The sequence below is a fragment of the Cydia pomonella genome, chromosome 2, assembly GCF_033807575.1.
Source record: "Cydia pomonella isolate Wapato2018A chromosome 2, ilCydPomo1, whole genome shotgun sequence".
Taxonomy (NCBI): Eukaryota; Metazoa; Arthropoda; class Insecta; order Lepidoptera; family Tortricidae; genus Cydia; species Cydia pomonella.
Genome location: NC_084704.1, coordinates 3,199,744 through 3,222,941, shown reverse-complemented (window position 1 = coordinate 3,222,941; position 23,198 = coordinate 3,199,744). Strand labels below are relative to the sequence as shown.

General features: G+C 36.6%; 1 protein-coding gene across 1 annotated transcript; it reads left to right on the top strand.

Annotated features, from left to right (window-relative positions):
* The first annotated feature begins 845 nt into the window (after positions 1 to 845).
* LOC133531145 (chitinase A-like) lies at positions 846 to 23,198 on the top strand. Its single transcript, XM_061869275.1, has 2 exons — positions 846 to 932; positions 21,244 to 23,198. Exon 2 carries the CDS (start codon positions 21,299 to 21,301, stop codon positions 22,964 to 22,966), a length of 1,668 nt encoding a protein of 555 aa, XP_061725259.1. The 5' UTR covers positions 846 to 932; positions 21,244 to 21,298; the 3' UTR covers positions 22,967 to 23,198.

Below are 23,198 nucleotides of genomic sequence, written 5' to 3'. Positions count from 1 at the left end.
ATGTCTAATTTTCAATTAGAAAAAAAATTGTGGGCTATCATCAGACGTGATGACAATGGGACCTAGCTAATGTGTCTTAATATTATTAAAAAGATCCCGAATTGAAAACCTCCTTTCTGAAGTCGGCTAAAAACGTAAAATGGAGTCTTTGTACCTTAGCTTCGTGAAAGAAAATCGACTTCTTGAAATGGCATTTTGCTGCCTAATTTCAGAAGCGTGTACGTGGACTTGTTTTATATATATCAAGTTAAGAGTGTATATGACAAATAATTATGGATATATACGCCAAATAACATTGTAAGGGCCTAGCTTTTATAAGTGGGGGCTCAGCGCCATGCAAATTATTTTTCATATATTTAGTAATTCGGTCTGTGTGTGTGACGCTAATTTGGAAATGATTTATTTCCTGATCACTTAGATAAGTTGTTTAAATTACAGTTTAATTACCTATATTGCCATTATTCTGATGTGTAATTTTATAAGAAAAATATAAACTTTTACATAACCCTAGGTTATTTTGAAGACCAATTTGTGACCATTTTTTTAATAGGTATTTTTTTACTATAATGCAGCTCAAAGAATAATTTAGATACTAATCGTATGCCATAATATAAACATGCTATGTATTTGGCAAATTAATACCTCGTCACAAGATTATTGTTACACGGTAATACAGTACACAAATACGCCTTAAATTATTTTGTAGGTACATCCTTTGTCCAAACTACAATTACCTTTGTACGCTATCCGGCAAAACCAATGATTCCCCCACACTCGTACCCCGCAGCCAAATACGTGTACTGCATTACGATACACCATAAGTTACTCATGAGGTTTTCCTGGAGAACCACTTTATATGCCAACCTAGTCCTTCGCGAGCATCAGTATCGGGGGAGCCAGCGGTGCCTGTGCGCGCCGATACGCGAAAAGTGGTAAAAACACATTGTTTACTAGTTTTTTTACGCGTAAATGAGTATTTAATGAGCCTTGTGTTAATAAATGTGTGCGTTATGGATTAAGGGCTAGTTGCACCAACTGCATTTGACGTGATCGACTGCATTTAGCAGTGAAGTATATTTTCCATACAATACCTACTATTTGCCAAACTTTTTATCGGTAGCAGATGGTTTGGTGCAACATACCCTAAGTGCAGTCTTGTGTTTGTGTGTTTAATAGTCATCAGTGTGAGAATCAAAAACTCGTACGCATAATCTTAGAAAGTTTTTATATCGGTACCGAATCCTTATGAGCTTTATTATGATCACTTACTGAGTTATGGTATTTGAGAGACGAAAATAACATACAAATGGAAGGATTTGCATAAATTTGCGGACCTTTTTGTGCAATAAAGTTTATGAGACATTTATGGCTTGTTGTAATTACTAGGCTGTGATTAGGAAGGAATTGGAAAACTGATACCTATTTATGTATGTATCTCAGTATAGTTCGTGTCATCCATGATGACGCGCAGATTTGTCAAATCTAACCTTTATTAACATGACAATACGTGTCATGGCACGCGTCGTCGTGAATGACACGATGATATTCAAAAAAGTTTCTAGGCTTCATCGTGACATATCGGTCAAATCCATTCCATTTTTGTCGCAGAATTTTACACATAAATAAAAAAAACAAAAAGGTTCCAGATTTTAAATTTGAACTAAAATCTAATCAAAAAAGTCCAATACCGATTCCGTTTACACGAGAAACGATCCGAATTTCGAACAAATCGAAATTTAAATTCGGAACTTTATTGTTAAACCGTTACGCTTTACCGTTACTGTCCCTTCGGAAATCGAGAGCACAGAGCCTGTAGATTCATAATATTCCAATTTGGATTTTAAGTCAAGGTGATAAGAGTGGAAATTGAACAATGTTTTGCGGAAGTAAGTCGAACAGTTGATAAACCTTAAATTAACCCGGAAATTTTATCTCTCGGCCTAATTAAGGAATGTGAAGTGATTTCGTAATGAAGAAATTATTTGGAAAATTTAGTGAATAAAATTGTGAAATTTGTTTAGCATTTTCGCACGTGTTACTAGTAAAAAGTTTACGTTTCTTTTTTTAAATCCTATTGAAAGTATTAGCTCAAAATATATTTTATTTCAGTACCCCTAGTGTAAATAAATTCGATTTCGAAACGTGACGTACGCGTTTGCGTTTAGTCTCATTTTGTATTGGATTTAGAAAGAGCGCGCCAAGCGGGATGTTTTGGAAACTCAAAATCCTATACAACTTAACGCAAACGCGTTCGTCACGTTATGATGTCGATCAAATTTACACTAGGGGTACAGATATTCATTTGTCTATCGCCGTTAACAAAACTAATTTATTTGAGTATTTGGAGCATCGGAATTGTGTTTCGAATTGTTCAAAAAAGTGAAAAAAGTTTTTATTGGATATCAGGTTTTCGGCAGTGATGGAAAGCTAACGTAACGCCTGGGGGCCTAGCAAAGATGACACCAAAGGAAAAGCAACAATGTATTGGGAATATTGGGATGACAAATGTTACGAAAAGTCACGTAACAATTTCCATACATATCTAAGTTCCGATTGGTATTTTCTATCAATTATTGCCATCTTGGCTAAGCTCCCCGGTAAGCGCACACCGTAATTCATAGATACTTGCTCTAGAGGTGTCGCTTGGGTGATGTATGAGTTCGTACCGACCTCAAAAAAGGTTGTTGGAAAGCTATTGTGTCTATACAGGATGATTCAGGAGACGTGAGCGGGATCAAGCCTGCATATTCGGTATATTATTAGCAACTGTTTCGTACCAGTATTTGTGAGATTAACGTTAATTTAATTTTTACTGTTAAAAAAAAAGAGTTTTATTTTATTTACGATATTTATGGTCACCCTCTTTGTTTTATCCATAATAAGTGACAAATTGAATGTCATCGGAGTGTGGTTACTTTTATAAAATCGTATCTCACTCAAGTGTGACATTTTATTTTCTTCATAATCAAAGTGCTGTCATAACGGTTAAAGAGGTTTTATCTTTGTTAATTAATTGTTTTAGGGTGTCCATGATTGTAGATAATCAAATTTGTCCTTAAGAAAAAGTTAAATAACAGATAAAAAGCGTGATTGTTTTACTTAAATATGATGGTCAACGATTCATTAACATTTACTGATTGTGTAGTCTTAGTCCAGCTCACGTCTCATGAATCACCCTGTATTTAGAAAGTGTCATCGAAAGTTGACATTTCAATGGCGCCGTTATGATGGCCTGTATGCGATACTGTGATGCATTGCACTACATTTTGGATACGAGTAAAGCCGTGTCCATAAAAACGGCCCGAGTCGAAGAATGATTAAGACACGTTTAAGATCTTGGAAAGATCTTTAAAACACCGATAACTAAACGACATGTCAAAATTGACGTTTATTTCGATTCCGCTGTGATCTCAATAAGATCTATCTACGATATTTCTAACGTCAAAGTGACATTGGTTTCCGGAATCGAGCTGCTTCTGTCAATTATACGACATACAAACGATATCTAAACCAGAACTTTAGTTATAGATCTTTCCAAGATCTTTCTTTTCTTAAAAGTGTCTTAATCATTCTTCGAATCGGGCCGCAACGTTGCGTAGCGCTACGCTCGTAGCCGATCCCAGCGTTTTCCCGCTTTGTAGAGGAAGGCTACTACGAACAGAGAACCCGTCGAGCGGGTTCCCGCTACTCAATATGTTAAACATTTTGAGTAGGTACCTACTTACCTATTTGCCGAAAATTTCTGCGGCCCGACAGAAATTTACTAAATCGTTTTCGAAACGCCAAAATTCCAAAAAAAAACATATAATAACATAACCATATAATTTCTAAATTGAGTATGTTGGTAAACAAAAGTGGCTTTTACATACATTTAAGTCGATAAATATAGAGATGTACCAATTTCAACAGGATGCTTTACAATGAAATACCTCCTCATATTTCAATAGCAAAAAGTCGTATGTGCAAATACATTTCATTACACTTACGACATTATTTCTCAGGAATATAACGATTCGTTAAATGCTAGTGGGGCATTATGCAGCGAATTACAATTGTTGAACAATAAATAAACTACCATTTGTATCAATGCCACATGCCTTAGACTAATAGTTTCGTTTTAATCGGATATAACATTATGTTACCGGCGAAATATGCAAATAAAAGATATTTTAAGAAATCTCAAAAACGACTGTTACCTTAAATAAAATATATATTACAGGACATCCTTACACAAATTGACTAAGCCCCAGATAGGTTAATGTACAAATACATAGAATACACCCATGACTTAGGAACAAATATCCGTATTCATCACACAAACAAATGCCCTTACCGGGATGCGAACTCAGGACCATCGGCTTCATAGGCAGGGACACTACTGTTTAGCCAGAACGGTCGATTATTCATGAAGTAGACATAGGTACTTAAAATCAGGTGGAGGTTAGAGAAACATACTTTATTTTGCTCGGGCTAAGGGAAACCGTATGAGGAAATACGGTTCGGTCATAATTAAATCACGTTGACTTAAAAATACCTACATAGAAGGACTTCTATGTAGGTATTTTTAAGTCAACGTGATTTATGCATGAGGTTTATTTTTGATATCATCATTTTATTTCTTTTTTAATATTTTTAAGGATCTCTAACTGTTTATATTCCCTGCAAGTGTCCCCCTTGCCTCACAGTTCCTCTTACCCCATCTAACTTTACACATTTTTAGAAATATCTCTTTTCTGGTGCTACCAGTATTACAGCAGCATAAATTTAGTGTTACAGCAGTGACATATTTCTATAAGTATATCTACATATCTTAGTCGAATTACATACTGTTATTTTTGCGAACATGTATTCGTTAAATTCAACTTTCTCCATACACTTATTGCAATACACACGCGCCTTTCTGTTCTCAATACGCACTCAAACCCTTGCATTCGGACAACCTGATTGCACGGTCAATGGCACGAAAAAACCTATATTTGAAGAACAAGGTCGGATCTGCGCGAGCCGTGTTGTGCGCTTACGACCTAATGGCGGGAAAGTGGGGTATTGTATGCAAATGTGCAAAAAGTCAACAACCCAGATATAAGCGAGCGTTTAGGGTTATGTGAAGTGCAAGGATAGAAGTGCTTAGTTAAAGAAAAGGCTTTTTTTACTTAGGATATATTCTGTTATTATAAATAAATATTATAAATAAATATTATAGGACATTATTACACAAATTGACTAAGTCCCACAGTAAGCTCAATAAGGCTTGTGTTGAGGGTACTTAGACAACGATATATATAATATATAAATATTTATAAATACTTAAATACATAGAAAACACCCATGACTCAGGAACAAATATCCATGCTCATCACACGAATAAATGCCCTTACCAGGATTTGAACCCGGGACCATCGGCTTCGTAGGCAGGGTCACTACCCACTAGGCCAAACCGGTCGTCAACGTGTTATTAGAAGTAACATAATTCGATTGATAGAAATAAACTATATAAGTATATTTTTGTAGATTAGGATATAATAATATTCTGTTATTAGAAGTAACATAATTTAATTGATAGAAATAAACTATACATATTTTTTAGATTAGAATATATTCTGTTATTAGAAGTAACATAATTCAATTGACAGAAATAAAGTATACATATTTTTGTATGTTCTATTATTAAAAGTAACATAATTCAATTGATAGAAATAAACTATACATATTTTTGTAGATTAGAATATATTCTGTTATTAAAAGTAACATAATTCTATTCATAGAAATAAACTTTATATAATTTTGTTGATTAGGATATATTCTGTTATTAGAAGTAACATAATTCAATTGATATAAATACTATACATATTTTTGTAGATTTATCGAAATGTCACAAACAAAGGCAATGACTGGATTAAGTATTTTTCATTTATAAATATATAATATGCATATTATGTATTATTGAGCTTACTGTAGGGCTAAGTCGATTTGTGTAAGATTGCCCCATAATATTTATTTATTTAATGACATATAATGACAATCGACATAATTGTAGCAAAAATATTGCATGAGTTTCATATATGTATTTACAAATAATAGTAGAGTGTCAACCTAGAGTCTAAACTATAAAAAGAGACATTGGTCTTCTTGCAAAATAACTTCCATCTGTGGAAAACATTGTAGAGTCGGACCAAACAAACTTTGCATGGCATTTGCAATGACAAAGTGTGGCCATGTCAACATTAAAGAAAAAATTTATATGAAAACTTGATGTTTTTAAAAATTAGCTTAGTCATACTTTTCATTAATTATACAATTTTCAATACATGTGCTCGTAATGTGGCACTTATTGAACCGTTTTTACTCTCATAATCATAGATATTAAATCCGTGTGCCGTATTTTTTTATTAATTGTACTTTTACTAATTGTTTTAACACTTAATAAATAAGTTTAGTTTTTTCCTCGCAGGTGTGTTGAAAAACGTCGTATGAAACACGTGTGCTTTGGTCATTACACACACCGGCTTTTTTATTGCGCGCTCGCGTGCACAATTACGCCTCGAGGGTAATGACCAACGTAGCATATTTGTATCGTAATGTACTATTAGATACTCGTAAAACATTGCAGAACCCTTGATTATCGGTTCAGTTCGAGAGCGCATCTAAGCCTTAATTTATACCAATTGTTATGTTGTTTGTGCGTTGACCTGCATTTTTTGCGGTGGTGAGATGCTCTTTTGTTTTTTAATGTCACCAGTCGGAGAAAGGACAAATGTAGATCACAATTTTAGGCAGAAAAATACGACATACAGATTAAGAGGATACAGGAGCTGAGATTTAATTATTTTAGGTGAATATACCTGTCTTGCTAACGAAAGCGGCTCCTAAAACTAGTGCGATAAGGACAACGACAGATTAGGCGAAAGATTCTGCGTAAAAATCTCAAAAAAACCGGGTAAGTGCGAGTCGGACTCGCGCACGAAGGGTTCCGTACCATTATTTATAAAAACGGCAAAAGAAATATGTTTGTTGTATGGGAGCCCCCCTTAAATATTTATTTTGTTCTGTTTTTAGTATTTATTGTTATAGCGGCAACAGAAATACATCACCTGTGAAAATTTCAACTGTCTAGCTATCACGGTTCATGAGATACAGCCTGGTGACAGACGGACGGACGGACAGCGAACTCTCAGTAATAGGGTCCCGTTTGACCGTTTGGGTACGGAACCCTAAAAACGATGTTTCGTACTCGACTGTTTCCTCCACCAAAACATAACCAAATGTAACGACATTTTGTGATCTAAATGGTAATGAAATTATCTGTGTGTCGGAATGTTTTGATTTTTAAGCTAATTGATGTCAATTTTTAATACCATGAATTAGTCTAGACATCGATTAGCCTAAAAATCAAAACATTCCGACACAGATAATTTCATTACCATTTAGATCACAAAATGTCGTTACATTCGGTTAAGATTCGCAAAACGGCCTCGTTTTGCGAATATTTGCAGTGCACCAGCGCCTTAAGAAAGAAAAATATCAAAAAAAGCCAAACAGTCACAGATATAAATAATAATTAAAAATCTGTGTTGAAGAAATCAATGCTCTAGTTTAAAAAACCACGGAGGAAACAGTCGCGTACGTTTGTATGGAGAAATTATCACTCCTGTTGCCTCTTAATGTACGTTATAAGTAGCTGGGCGACCGAGCTTTGCTCGGTTATAACTATTTATTGTAATATGGTGGTGTATAGTTGATAATCTTAACTACATTTTTTTACTAAATTAAACTTGTCTAAAACAATAAAAATTAAAATAAAATATATAAACTTGAACATATAAAAAAAAAGTTAGTCACCGGGCGAGATTCGAACCCGTAACACTCGTTTCTAGCCGTCCGCGTCTTAACCCGCTGGACCAGACGGACAGTGGCCATATTCTGCGTCGATAGAAAAACGCATGAAAACTCGAAAACACGCGTTTTCCCAAACATAAGACTAATCTAGATCGATTGTATACCCCCAAAAACCCCCATATACCAAATTTCAGCGAAATCGTTAGAGCCGTTTTCGAGATCACAGAAATATATGTATATATACAAGAATTGCTCGTTTAAAGGTATAAGATATATGGGAATAATGTTCCGGGTGGGGCCTGTAACAGAGGAATAGACTAGACTGTAGAGTGTACCTAATCCTCAAAATGACTAACATTTATTCAGCAACTTAAAAATAACTTGAGTTTTGATTTTTAGTATACGTACACGGAAGTTTAGTAGGTACAGTCAAGTGCAAAAATATGTATCGAAAGAATCGTCTCATAAATATGGTACAGTCAGCGTCAAATACTTCGTAGCAGTCAAAGTGGCCAAATAGTTCGGTACACCATACTAAATATATGGTGTACCGAACTATTTGGCTACTTTGACTGCTACGAAGTATTTGACGCTGACTGTACTACGCTCTTATTACACTGGAATAAGATGCTATGAGACATATTTATGAGTAAGATGTGTACACCCATATTTTTACACTTGACTGTACCTTTATTTATCTAAAGTCTGATTTATCAAACATCAGATAAAATTATCTATCAGATAAAGATAACACGCTCCCTTTCTTTCACAAGCAAGATGAAAAAAGAGTGTTATCTTTATTTGACAGATAATTTTATCTGATGTTTGAAAAATCAGACTTAAATATCAACATAAGTATCAGTATTGTATGAAAGATTATTTCTTAAAATAGCATTTTATGCAATCGTGATATAAAAGAGAGCTTTTCAGTCGAGTACCGTATTTATTATAGGCAACGAACCTGCTGAGTTGCCTAAGTAAGGTACGAGATTGAAAAGCTTGATTATATGCGTGCCTGCAAGCGTGGGAGGGCAAAGTGAGCCTAAATGCATAGCTGAGCTCTTTAAAGAGCATTTTAAGGTGGAGTCTCCTTTGGGCGTAGTGTCAACAGAGTCGTCCAGCGCTGAGGCTGTGGTGGGGGGTACTTACGCGCTTGTGAGTGCCAAGCAGGTCGATACCGTGATTAAAGACATGAAGAAGGGAAAGTCACCTGGTCACGACGGCCTCAGTGTTGAACACTTGCGGTTCGCTGGTGTGCATCTGCCCAGGGTGTTGGCGATGTTTTTCAATTTGTGTATTGGCCATGTTTACCTTCCCCAAGAGCTTATGAAGACCATAGTAGTACCAATACCAAAGAACAGGACGGGTGATGCCTCCGACAAGAATAATTATCGGCCAATTTCATTGGCGACCGTAGTGGCGAAGGTTTTGGACCGTCTGCTTGATCTTCAATTTGCCCGCCATATACACCTGAACGAGGCGCAATTCGGTTTTAGGCCAGGGCTCTCTACGGAAACGGCAATTTTGAGGCTCAAGCACACGGTTCAATACTATACTACGCGAAATACGCCGATATACGCATGTTTTTTGGACTTGTCGAAGGCATTCGACCTTGTTTCGTACAATATCTTATGGGATAAGCTCTTGAGGGAGTCTACTGCACCCAGAGAGTTGATCTACATCATGAAATATTGGTACCAAAATCAGAATAACAGTGTGAGATGGGCCGGTGCATACTCAGAGGAGTACAGGTTGGAATGCGGCGTGAGGCAGGGAGGTTTGACGTCTCCGCGGCTTTTCAATCTATATATCAATAGCCTGATCGAGGAGCTCACCGGAGCCGGCATTGGGTGCTCAGTTGGTGGCAAAATAATGAACAATATAAGCTACGCTGATGACATGGCTCTGCTGAGCCCATCGATCGGAGCCCTGGAGATATTGATAGGAATCTGTGAGAGGTACGCGGAGACCCACGGTCTCAGATACAACTCCAAGAAAAGTGAGCTACTCGTGTTTAAGGCGGGTTCAAAAAAACCGAAGTTCATACCACCACTAAAACTGGGAGGAACTGAGTTAAAAAATGTCACTCAGTTTAAGTATCTGGGGCACTGGGTCACCGAGGACCTCTCTGACGATCTTGACGTGGAGCGTGAGCGTAGGGCATTGGCGGTGAGAAGCAACATGTTGGCTCGCAGGTTTGCACGTTGCACGAAGAGTGTCAAAATAACTCTTTTTAGGGCATTTTGTCAGTCTTTTTATACATGCAGCCTGTGGGTCAAGTGTACGCAGAAATCTCTCAATGCCTTACGCATCCAGTATAATAACGGTTTCAGGGTGTTCTTGGGGTTGCCTCGATTTTGCAGTGCGTCGGGGATGTTTGCGGAAGCTCACGTAGATAGCTTTCAAGCCATAATGCGTAAGAGAGTGGCCTCCCTGATGCGCCGTGTTAGTGTCAGCCCCAACAGCCTTCTGAACACTGTTATTGACAGTTTAGATTGTCCAATAGTTGCAAAGTGGAACGCTATGCACATGAACAAATTGAGCAATAGAGGTGTTGTTGGGCTATTTTAGTTATAAGACTTAGGTTAATTTAATTTATTGTATTACTTAATGACTTTTTATTTTATTATTATTATTAATTTTTAAATGTTTCTGTTTTTATTATTATATTGTGTAATAAATAATGTATGGGTCTTGTTATCCGAAATAAAAGATTAAATTAAATATCACTATTGTATACAATTCTTATACTGCGAGTCATCTAAAATAATACTTGTTTTACTATGAAATCGAAATAATAAATTAAAATTTGCAAGTAAATCACTAGATGAACATGCAGTACAAAAGACTGAAACGTGCGAAGCCTACGCCCGCCCGTCCCCCGTTTAATATTTTATATAGGTGCGCGGGGGCACGTGATTGGTAATTTTTTTTATAGTTGAGTACAGCGTATCAATATGAATATTACAGTTGTGTTTGGAGCCCATACATGAAAAGTATGCAAGTTTGGTATACGAAATCATAATTTACTAATTTTTATTTTACTATGAATCATGATTTCAATATTATTAATTATTTATTATTCTTATTTTTTTTTTTTTTTTATAACTATAAATCTATTTATTGACAATAACAATATACATAATGGATATATACAGATGAATACTATAACTAGCTTATATCTAAAAGAGGCCCTTGAGGCATTGTACCAAGGATTATTAAGATTATTATTCTTATTAAGTATATTTGGATTTGATTTGATTTTAATGTACTTACTAACCCCTAGCTATAACGATGGTACTAACAATGTTTTATGGAATTTTTATGGTTCTGAAATTTTTTTTTTTTTTTTTAATTCAACCATTACTGTCGACGAGTAGAAAAACATTGTTAATAACTTTTTACATTCCGCTTTTTAAATGGAACCATATGTTAATATCTAAATTAGAATTGGTAGGTATGCAATTATTGAACACAAAAGCTGCATCGAGGTTGAGTCGTTAATTTTCGAAAGTGGTATAAAGACATTCGGAAGCGGAGAGAGGATAATGTAAATAAACTAAGGATGTTTATTTCATGTAAATAAAATAATAAAATATTCTTGCGCTTTCTTTTTTATACGTTAGCCCAAAACGCTGTTATTTACGCATATTTTCGTAGTATGTTATCAAGTCGTGCGTGTTTATTTTCTCAATATGCGTAATTTTCTCAATATAATTATATCAAATGATTCCTTTCATGTTTTTCTATCATCCCTTTTTTCACATTTTTGATCTCTCTTAAGTAGGGATCGGAAACCGGTATTTTTTGTATGGGAACGGAAACGGTATTTTTTCGGAACGGAATTTCGGGCCCGAGAAAGAATATTTATTCGTTTCACCAAATATTAACACGTTCATATGCGAAAAATAACAAACATTGAAAATTTTTGGCAATTAGAGACAAAAATATTTTTTACATTTAAATATTGATAACGATGTGCTGATAGTCTGTGAAATGGAAAACGATTATCAGGCCCGAAATCGGCGCTTGTAATTGGCGCTTTAATTATGTCTGTAGAAAACTGTCAAACCGCGGCAAATACGATTCACGGTTAGTTTCGGGACCGACCGGGACCGACCCACCCGCTATCTCCAGTTACCCGTGAACAAGATGCATGTAACTGCGTCGATATATCGGGAGCTCAAAATCATGATAAAAGGTAATCACGGTCCACATCCCGGTCGATTTATGTCAAGTTTATGAGTCATAAACTTCTTGGCCAAAACGATGCAAATATGAAATAGTTGTGGCAAAATGATGTGATTATGATAGCGTAATGGTGGATCAATGTGTTGTTAGATTTGACAGACGATTATAAATAACGCCATAAGATTATATTTATAAAAATAAAATAATATCGACTGGTATAAAATAACGTACCTATACAATTTGCATATAGTTATATAACGAGTTTAAGGTCATTGACACAGACTCCACGTTCACATTTACATATATAATAATATTTACATACGATTCTGTTATAGTGACCTGCTTTAAAATATGCTTTTTGGTGAAATCGTCCTTCAGAAAGAAAGTTAAATTTCACTTTTCAATAAGCATCACTTTTTGGCGTACAAGTTGAACATATATTTTTTTTTAATTTCTGATTATTTTACTCCCGAAGAAATATGTTATTTTTTTTATCATTAGACTTTACTAAAAATAACTTTTTGACATAAAATTAAATTTTTGATACAAGCAGAGCTTTCATCGCTGACTGTACTTTTCTTACCACAGGCAACTAATACTCATCGAGACAATTCTAAAAACTCCAAACAGAATTAGGTTGCGTTGTTTCACCACAGAGTTCCTATAGTCACCTCTCCTCTTCATCATCAGATCAGCTCAATGGTACCATAATATTGCATTGTCACCCGACTTATATACGTATGCAAACTTTCAGCTCAATCGGAAATCGGGAAGTGGGTAAAATTTTGCTTCCAAGACTGAATTGATCGCTACGCTGAGGCGGAAGAAATGTAATACACAATAAACCCTCGCAACGCTCAAGATTCCAGCTCTTAAAATTTTGGAATAATTCGCTTGCTCGGGTATCAATATTAGCACGAGCGGTTAAACAACAACTTTGCAAAACAAATAACTATCGTGTATTGCATTTCCTCTCGCCTCAGCGTAGCGATCAATTGTTATTGTGCGAAATTCGTCAGCGTGGAATGATGACTCATCATCAAGATTAATAAAAAAGTCCTATGTCTTGTTTGTAACATTTATTTAAGGTCAAACGAATATTATATGACATTATTACTCAAATACACTATAAAACTTAAAACCTAAATCTAAAAATAAATAATACTAAACTTAAAATAAAATACTAAAAAATATCCCCCTGCGGCATGGTGCCGTAGATACTGGCAGCATTTCCTCGCTGTATTGCAAGACTAATTCTTTGAGCGAGGAAGCTGCCAGCTCTGCGGTCGCCGGTGACTTCTGCTAACCTTTTTGAAAGGTCCTTAAAGAGTTTAAGGGCACTTGGACCCCACGGGCCAAGGGTCTCGACGCCAAAAGGTATGAAATTGTATTCGGCGCCGAGACCCCTATATTTGGTCATTTTTAACAGGTCTCATATTATGTCCATTTTTTTTTATAAATAATAATAAAAAATTGGTATGGATTATTTTTATTTACAAACTTTATTTGGAAAAAAGTTTTATCACGTAGCAATTATTAGATCATTTTGGTCTTGAATTCGGTTAAAGTAGTTTTTCTCGGAGCCCGTTTGACGTAACTACCTAAATTTAAAATCAGTTATAGCAGCTACCACCCTATAGGTAGTACTGCAAATAAGTCAACTTCAGCTTCAAAAACCGTTTATTAAAGCAGGCTTAAAATAAGCACTTTTGACAAGTTATAATACAAATAAAATATATCTAAGTATAAGAAACATTCATTGAATTTAAAACAAGAAATAAATAAATAATTATAAAATATGTTTCATACGCTACTTTTCTTATATATACAGGATGACTCATGAGACCTGAGCAGGACCAAGCCTACACAATCAGTAAATGTTAATGAATCGTTCACCGTCATTTTTAAGTAAAACATTCGTTTTTTGCTGTTATCTAACTTTTTTAAAGGTCAAATTTGATTATCTATAATCATGGACACCCTACAACACTTAATTAACAAAGATAAAACTTCTTTAACCGTTATGACAGCACTTTGATTATGAAGAAAATAAAATGTCACACTTGAGTGAGATACGATTTTTCAAAAGTAATCAGACTCCGATGACATTCAATTTGTCACTTGTTATGGATAAAACAAAGAGGGTGACTATCAGTGTCGTAAATAAAATAAAATAAAAATTTTGAACAGAAAAAAATAATTTAACGTTATTCTCACAAATACTGGTACGAAACAGTTACTGATAACCATACATGGGGGTTTTCGGTGCAGGAATGTTTTTACACTAGCCAAAAAACAGGTAAAAACTATAAAAACCGTTACTATTTTAATATTTGTAAGCGCATTTGAAGCTTACCTTCTATTTTTAATTCATAGTTTGGTAATTATTTTACAATAGAGAAAGTTATAAATACAAGAAAACATTCCCGCACCGAAAACCTCGATGTATGCTGATAACTTACTGAATACGCAGGCTTTATCCTGCTCACGTCTCCTGAATCATCCTGTATTATCAATACTTATAAATATTGGATTTTATCATCCAGTTATCTTCATAGTGAGATTACAACGTGTTTTAAGTGCGCGTAACACACGTAGGCGCGGCACACATAATCACGTACGTCTATTTTGTTATTTATCGTAGTATTATTAATAATCAGACCGATTCGAAGAATGATGAAGACACTTATGATCTTGGAAAGATCTTTAAAAGATCTATAAGTAAACGACATGTTAAAATTGACGTTTATTTCGAATCTGCTGTGATCCAAATAAGATATATCTATCTACGATATTTCTAACGTCAAAGTGACATTGGTTGCCCGAATCGAGCTGCTTCTTTCAATTAGATATACGACATACAAACGATATCTAAATGAGAACTTATCGTTATCGTATCTCATTCTTCGAATCGGGCCGAATGAATATAATATCAATGTATATCTCTACATATAGCTCAAAACATAAGGGGACATCGTTGCCTATGGGCAATCAGGATTCATAATTATCATTGGGTACATGAAATACAGGGAAAAACATCCAATTCTATACTAATGTAAATAAGTTTCACACATGTGTCGTAATGATTAATAGGTATACCTACCTACTTATGGCATTGGCAAGCGATGCCAGCATTATGATGATTAAAATAAAAAAAATCTTCAAATGTTTTGGGGCACCCCCAAACATTTTTTTGTGAGTATTTTATGGCAGTTTACAGTTTTCACACAAAATTTAAAATCACTGTTTACTTCTACCTTTTATCATGTTTACTGCCGATTTATGGATTTTTTATTCATTTATTCAAGTAAAAAAACAACTTAACACCTTCATTTTAGTGAACTGTAATTAAAATTTAAAATTGAAATTGTAACCTTTAATTGACATTCCCCATTATCAAAAAAACGCTAGAGAGTTATAATTTTTGGAAAGTAATACAGTAGTCATTTGTAAACAAAAAAAAGGGGTGCCCCAAAAAAACACATAAAAAAGTTATTTTTGACTATCCTAGATAGATAATAATTGACCTCAGATTGGGCGGGTCGCGGACACATAAAATTCACTATCAATCCTCAAAAACTAGAACATTCAATGTATAGATAAATACAGTCAAGGAATTTAATTACCATTTCGAACCTTGTCACACTGATAACAGTATGAGGTAGCGCCTTTCATATTGATTGTCATTATAATAAGGTACGAAATGGTACGGATTTTTTTAAATGTACCTATTAATAATGAATCCTGTCTTTATGGTTTCATCTTCTTCACACACCTGCCTAGTCGGTATGAACCCAGGTCTGGGCGTTTTCTAAAATAAAGATTGAAAACCTTACATAGCTGGACTTTCTTGAGCTCTTTCTACTCAGAATCGTTGGCATTCTCCATCCTACCATTAAAAAAATGACAAAGAATGTCCTCCGTAATGTGAGAAAAAAAAATCCCTTGTATGAGCGTGACGTAGTGGAAACAACAATTTTGAGTATTTTTTTTTACCATCATATGAGTTGAAAGAACCCAAAAACACCAGGATTTGTGAGATCAGGTCTTCAGTATTTTTCATAGAAAAAGCTCGTCTACGAAGCTGCAGGTCCTGGGTTTGAATCCCGGCAATGGTTTACGTGTTGATCATAAATATTTGTTCCGGAAGGGTGATTCAAATGTGTTTTGAAACACGCTTGTTTTTGATGGCAATACGATATATTTGGAACATGGATTAGATAACAACTGACCTCAGATTAGGGGGGCCCCTTATATCGCAGAAACAAAAAACCCATTATATCTGCGTAACCAATATGTAGAACATGTAACGTTTGGGTATTTACCCAGTCCATGTAAGCTAGCTCTCCACTGTCTTGTCAAACACCAAAGTCTGGTGGCATCATCAGCGTCAAGTTTCTATGAAAATTTCACATAATGGCAGCGAATAAGTGTGAAAGCGCCACGATAACCATGTTCTATTTATATGGTCGTGTTTTCATACTCTGATCCATGTGAAGTTGCTGCAAAATTAAATTACGGCCCGATTTGAAGAATTAGATACGATAACGATAAGTTCTGCGGTGACAGCTTGGTTCCATTTTTATCACCTGTCACTATGCCCGTCACTTTTGCGCTTACATACTTGTTAGAACGTGACAGGCATGGTGACAAATGATAAAGAGCCGACCATCTTAGCCCTACTGCGGTGGCATCATGGTTCAATTTTTATCACCTGTCACTATGCCCGTTACTTTCGCGCTTACATACTTGTTAGAACGTGACAGGCATGGTGACAAATGATAAAGAGCCAACCATCTTAGCCCTACTGGTTTAGATAAGTTCTCATTTAGATATCGTTTGTATGGAGAGAAGCAGCTCGATTCGGCAACCAATGTCACTTTGACGTTAGAAATATCGTAGATAGATCTTATTGGAATCACAGCGGAATCGAAATAAACGTCAATTATGACATTTCGTTTAGTTATCGATGTTTTAAAGATATTTCCAATATCTTAAACGTGTCTTAATCATTCTTCGAATCTGGCCGTTAGAGAGACGGACTCTAGCGCGGTAGTTTTACGCGACAAATGCAGCGTTGAACGCATGCGATCAACGGAATGTAATGTGATAATGCGCTTACCGCTTTACCGCGTAAAACAACGTATGGTTATTAGATGTAAAATGGTGTGCGCAAACGCATCGCGGTTTAACGCTGCGGTTATCGCACAAAACGCGCCAGCGCATAGCGTGCTTGCTATTATTCAGATATGAGTTTTAGTAATAAACCAGTGACATATATAAGTATTAAAAACTATATAAGTATTTAACACATTTCCTATATTTTACCATTTATCCTCCATACAATGTTTTCCTGAAAGAAATGTTTGCCTAACAGTAAGAAAATATGTAGTTTTTTTTCGACTAAGTAGTTTTTTTTGTGTTACCAACTATCATTATAGACGTAGAAAATCAGCCATTCGTAAACCCTATGGCAAGGAAAAGAGGTCCAATAATATTCAGTTCGAGGCCTTGCTGTTACACTACAAAACAGAGACTCGTGTTTTCATAGTGCTCGGGAAACAAGGCAGTAATTACAGGGGTAGTTTCAGAGAAAACCCATTTGCTCTATGCGATGTGAAGTCATAAAATGGAATAGGTTTTTTCCAGACAAATTGATCTTTTAGAGGAAAGGTCAAAGATATATTTTGAAGGACTATGAGTCAAATAGTCCAAAAATATTGTTTCTTACGCTTTCTGAATGAGGCAATGATTATTTTGTCAATCAAAAGACACATTTACTTTTATATATATAACGCTAAGTTGTACCTTTTGGCGTTGAAACTCTAGGTCCATGGGGTCCCAGCGCGCACAAGTTTTTTGGAGAAATCGCGAAACGTCTGGTTGACGTAACTGGTGACCGAAGAGCTGGCGGCTTCCTCGCACAACGTATCAGTATTGCGATACAACGAGGAAATGCCGCCAGCATCCTTGGTACAATGCCTCAAGGGCCTATTTTAGATATAAGCTAGTTATATTGTCAATAAATAGAATTAAAAATAATAACTTACAGGTCACAACTTACATATTATTCAATTATTATAAATTAGTCAGTTGTATATAAGTATAATTAAATAAATAAATATTATAGGGACATTCGTACACAAATTGACTGAGTCCCACGGTAAGCCAAGAAGGCTTGTGTTGTGGGTACTCAGATAACGATATATGCATGTATATAAAATACAAATACTTAAATACATAGAAAACATCCATGACTAAGGAACATCTGTGCTCATCACTCAAATAAATGCCCTTACCGGGATTCGAACCCAGGACCGTCAGTTTCATAGGCAGGGTCACTATCACTACCCCTTAGGTCAGAGCTCAACGAGGGGGGGCGGGTTAAGGGTCGGCAACGCGCATGTAAATCCTCTGGAGTTGCAGGCGTACATAGGCTACGGAGACTGCTTACCATCAGGCGGGCCGTATGCTTGTTTGCCACTGACGTAGTATAAAAAAAAAAAAAAAAACCCCTTAGGTCAGATCGGTCGTCATAATAAAATAAAGTTAGTAAGTTAGTTAATAAAATAAATAAAGCGCCCGGCATGCTCAGCCGAATTTCACCTTCCCATACAAATAGAGTATCGTTCTCATTTTAAAACTACGTGTTGGATTGTAATGAAACTTAGCACATATAATGACATGATGTATATCAAGTCCTGTAATTAGTTTATATAGCTCCAGTTTATAAAATAAACTAAAGAGAGCAAAACAAGTTTTATTTGAAAAAGTTAAATTAATGGGATTTAGAAAAAGCGGGACTTTTTGGAAACTCAAAATCTCATACAACTTAACGCAAACGCGTACGTCACGTCACGCTATCTAATAAATTTACACTTGGGGTACAGTACCCCTAGTGTAAATAAATTCGATTTTGAAACGTGACGTACGCGTTTGCGTTTAGTCTCATTTTGTATTGGATTTAGAAAGAGCGCGCCAAGCGGGACGTTTTGGAAACTCAAAATCCTATACAAAATGAGACTTAACGCAAATGCGTTCGTCACGTTATGATGTCTATAAAATTTACACTAGGGGTACTGATGTCACTGTCAGTGTACGTTCGAATTGACTTGTGTATTTAATTATAAGTTTGTTTAATTGTTTTATTTAAACGTAGAAGGTAAACCACAACTGTATGATAGCGACCCAATTGTCTCTGCAGTTGATGAGTTGATGTCAATGACCTAATGAGTGCGTCAGTAGATCAAAAATAATTGCAGCCAAAATATAGTACAGTGAGCACTAAAAGGAGCAGATTATACTATTTAATTAATTAATTTAAACATGATACAAACGGTCATACAAAAAAATATTATACTACGCCACAAGTATCATTACTATTCTCTAACAGCTTATCAAATTGCACATAATAACTATATTTAGAACTAAATTTATTTTCTAAATGACATTTAAAGTTAAATGGTAATTCTTAATTTAATAAATGTTCGTTGTAAGATGTAAAGTTTTGGAAAGATGTGTCCCGCCGAGTTTTTGCCGGCCCCATATTGGAAGACCCTCCTACAATTTAGGAGGGATTTAAATCTTCTCGGGTCAGAGGTGTAGGGTTAGAGCCAGCGTAGCTTTATTTGGCATTCATAAGCGCATTGTAATATACCTGCTTCATGAATAAACTATCTTTATCTATATCTAGACTGTAAGAAATAATTTTGAAACAGAACTGTAGAGTTTAATGGTGGCAGATATTTTTGGCGCGTTGTTTCATGCGCTACTTTTGATAATGACTGTACTAACAGCAATATTCCCATACAAAATGTTTTAATTTCCTCGTAAGTCCACGCAAATTACTTGAATCACACGTCCGTGCCCCACATATGGGTCACCAAGTTCGCACTCGGATTAGTAGGTACAATATATGCTGCTGTTTGTTTGAAAAATAGAATTGAAAAGAAAGGCCGATTAAAAAGTATCACAAATATAGTAAACACCCCTATAATGGAACAGGCACCAGTAATGGGATGGTACGGACAAATCCTGTAAGACAAGTATTTACCATCAGTTTTTAATCGCTGGAAACATTTTACTATAAACAAGAGCCAAAGAAGTTTAATTTTTCCTTGATATTTGTTAGTTTGAAAATGAATGGCGCCATACACACCCATGATTGGAGCAAAAAACCATAGTTTTAATTGGTTAATTATATTGAAACCAATATCAGTAGCTTTCGTTCAATACATAGAAAACATAAAGGACGAACTGGACATTCAACTTTTAAAGCATAAAGCGGTAGAAATTTTACAGGTGTCGGTGAAATATCAAAAATACTCCGAATTGTCTCTTAAATGTCCCATGATTGGTGCCGTTAACATATATCTTTATTAGGTTTGTTTAGGCGTGTTTGTCGTATCTTAGTGACCTATATGGGAGACATGGACTTGTGGAGATAGTTCGTCGTGACCCATATATGGGGCACTGGAGTGTGAAGGTATTAATGACCATCTTTGGACCCTATATGTCCTTTTAATAAGGTCTACGAATTATTAATTATTATTATTAATTATGGGTGACGGACGGTACAAGACAGGATCACGGGGCCGTGAAAACACTCTGCATCTTTTAGATTTAATCAAAAACTCAGTTTAATTAAATTACGTTTTAGTTAAAACGCGCTTCGATAATTAGATTCTTCGGTAAGATGTCTAATTTCAGTTTAAAATTAAAAATTAATTTGTTAGTTTAGTAAAATTTAATTCCATCTATATTTTAATTTGATAATTCCAAACTAATTTATTTAGAAACTCTGAAAATACAAATGATTCAACGTTTAGTAGTAGGCATTTAAGATAGTTGATATATTTTCCAACGAAAGGAAACACTCAAAGATAACAAAGGCGTTGTTTCATTCCTTAGTCACCGTCCATTAGACTAATAGGAAAATCAAAATAAATCATTAATTAAAAAAACAAAACACTTTTTGTCACCTTGGCCGCTCTAGAAATTTAACCGTGATACAAAACTGTGCTAATGATATTTATTTCGAATCTAAAATCGCTCCAGCATGTACTTTTTACCCCAGAATCTATAAGGCTGACGCTCTATACAATAAGCCTACACATTCGCCATATAGGTTCTGCGGTACAGTATTGATACAGGCTCTCGTACTAGCGGTTGGCCTACTAATATCAGTGTATATAAAAGATCCGTCTCAATATGCAGGTTCAGTTCGTGTCGTCGCTTAACGAAGTTCGCGCGTTGAACTTTGGGACCGGTTATGGGGTATCCAGTGGCATTAGTCATCGCGGCGTTGGCGCTGGCGCACGCCGCCCCGCCGGGGAAGCCTTCCCTCGGCTGGGGAGAGCGCACCTTCGCCATCGTGGAAGTCAACCAAGCGGCCACAGCCTACAACCAGCTCGTCAAGCGCCACGATGCCGCTGACGTCTCCGTCACCTGGAACGTCTGGTCCGGTGATGCCGCTGAAAAATCCAGGGTACTCCTCAACGGACAGGAATACTGGTCGGGAGCCGGACAGTCCACGGGCTCAGCTTCTTTTAAAGTCAAGAAGGGAGGACGCTACCAAATGGTTGTAGAATTATGCAACAAGGACGGATGCAGCTCTAGCGACCCTACTGAAATCGTTGTCGCCGATACTGATGGAAGCCATTTGCCCCCATTAGACTACAGCATGGGAGAAAGAAACAAGCCTTTCAAGCAGACTTCCGGGAAAGTAGTTGGAGCATATTTTGTTGAATGGGGCGTATATCCCAGGAAGTTCCCCGTGGATAGAGTACCTGTGCCCAATCTGAGCCATCTCTTGTACGGTTTCATCCCAATTTGCGGTGGCGACGGCATTAACGACAGTCTGAAGGAGATCGAGGGAAGTTTCCAAGCTCTACAGCGTTCTTGCAGTGGTCGTGAAGATTTCAAAGTATCCATCCATGATCCTTGGGCGGCTCTGCAAAAACCCCAGAAGGGACTCTCGTCCTGGAACGAGCCTTACAAAGGTAACTTCGGTCAGCTGATGTCTCTGAAACAGGCCCGCCCAGACTTGAAGATTCTGCCTTCCGTTGGTGGCTGGACTCTGGCCGATCCCTTCTTCTTCTTTGACGATAAAGTCAAGCGTGACCGCTTCGTAGCCTCAGTCAAGGACTTCCTCCAGACTTGGAAGTTCTTTGATGGCGTCGATATCGACTGGGAATTCCCTGGAGGCAAGGGAGCCAACCCTCATTTAGGAAGTCCCAAGGATGGCGAAGTCTACGTTACTCTCATGAAGGAACTGCGCGCTATGCTGAACGAACTCTCCGCTGAAACTGGTAAGAAGTACGAACTGACATCGGCCATCAGTGCTGGTTGGGACAAGATCCAAGTGGTCAACTACAAAGAGGCTCAGCAATACATGGACCATATCTTCCTCATGAGTTACGACTTCAAAGGCGCTTGGTCTAATGATACGCTTGGACACCAGACTCCTTTACACGCGCCAGCTTGGAGGCCTAAGGAAACTTACACCACAGACTTCGGTACGAAGATGCTGCTTGCTCAAGGCGTGAATCCTAAGAAGATCGTCGTCGGCGTCGCTATGTACGGCCGTGGCTGGACCGGCGTGCACGGTTACGAGGACCCGAAGAATCCCTTCCTAGGAAACGCTACAGGGCCCTGCAAGGGTTCATGGCAAGACGGAGTCGTTGACTACAGAGACATAGCCAACGAAATAGCGCAAGGAAAATGGGAGTACACTTACGACAGCGTCGCAGAAGCTCCTTACGTATTCAGAAAAGAGACGGGCGATCTCATAACTTATGATGACGCAAGGTCGGTCATTGCCAAGGGCAAATATGTGAGGGCGAATAAACTCGGTGGATTATTCGCTTGGGAAATAGACGCTGACAACGGTGATCTCTTGAACGCAATGAACCAAGGTCTAGGTAATAGTGCGTTTTAATTCACCTGAGCGGCTATGACTACATCTCCAGACGCGAGATAGTATCTTTCGTCTCTTTTTCACAATAATTAGAAAGAGATGGGTCTATCTCGCGCAACTCGTGAAGTGAGATGTGCTAAAGCCTGAACTGTATGTGATCGTAATTTTAAGTAGTTGTAAGTAGTTTTAAGAACGACTGTAATTTATAATAATGTTTCGCGACTGCAAAATGAAACATAAATTCTAAAAGGTT

What these genes read in the sequence shown, in the direction of transcription:
- LOC133531145 (XM_061869275.1), top strand. Translation starts at nt 21,299, where the DNA reads ATGGGGTATCCAGTGGCATTAGTCATCGCGGCGTTGGCGCTGGCGCAC.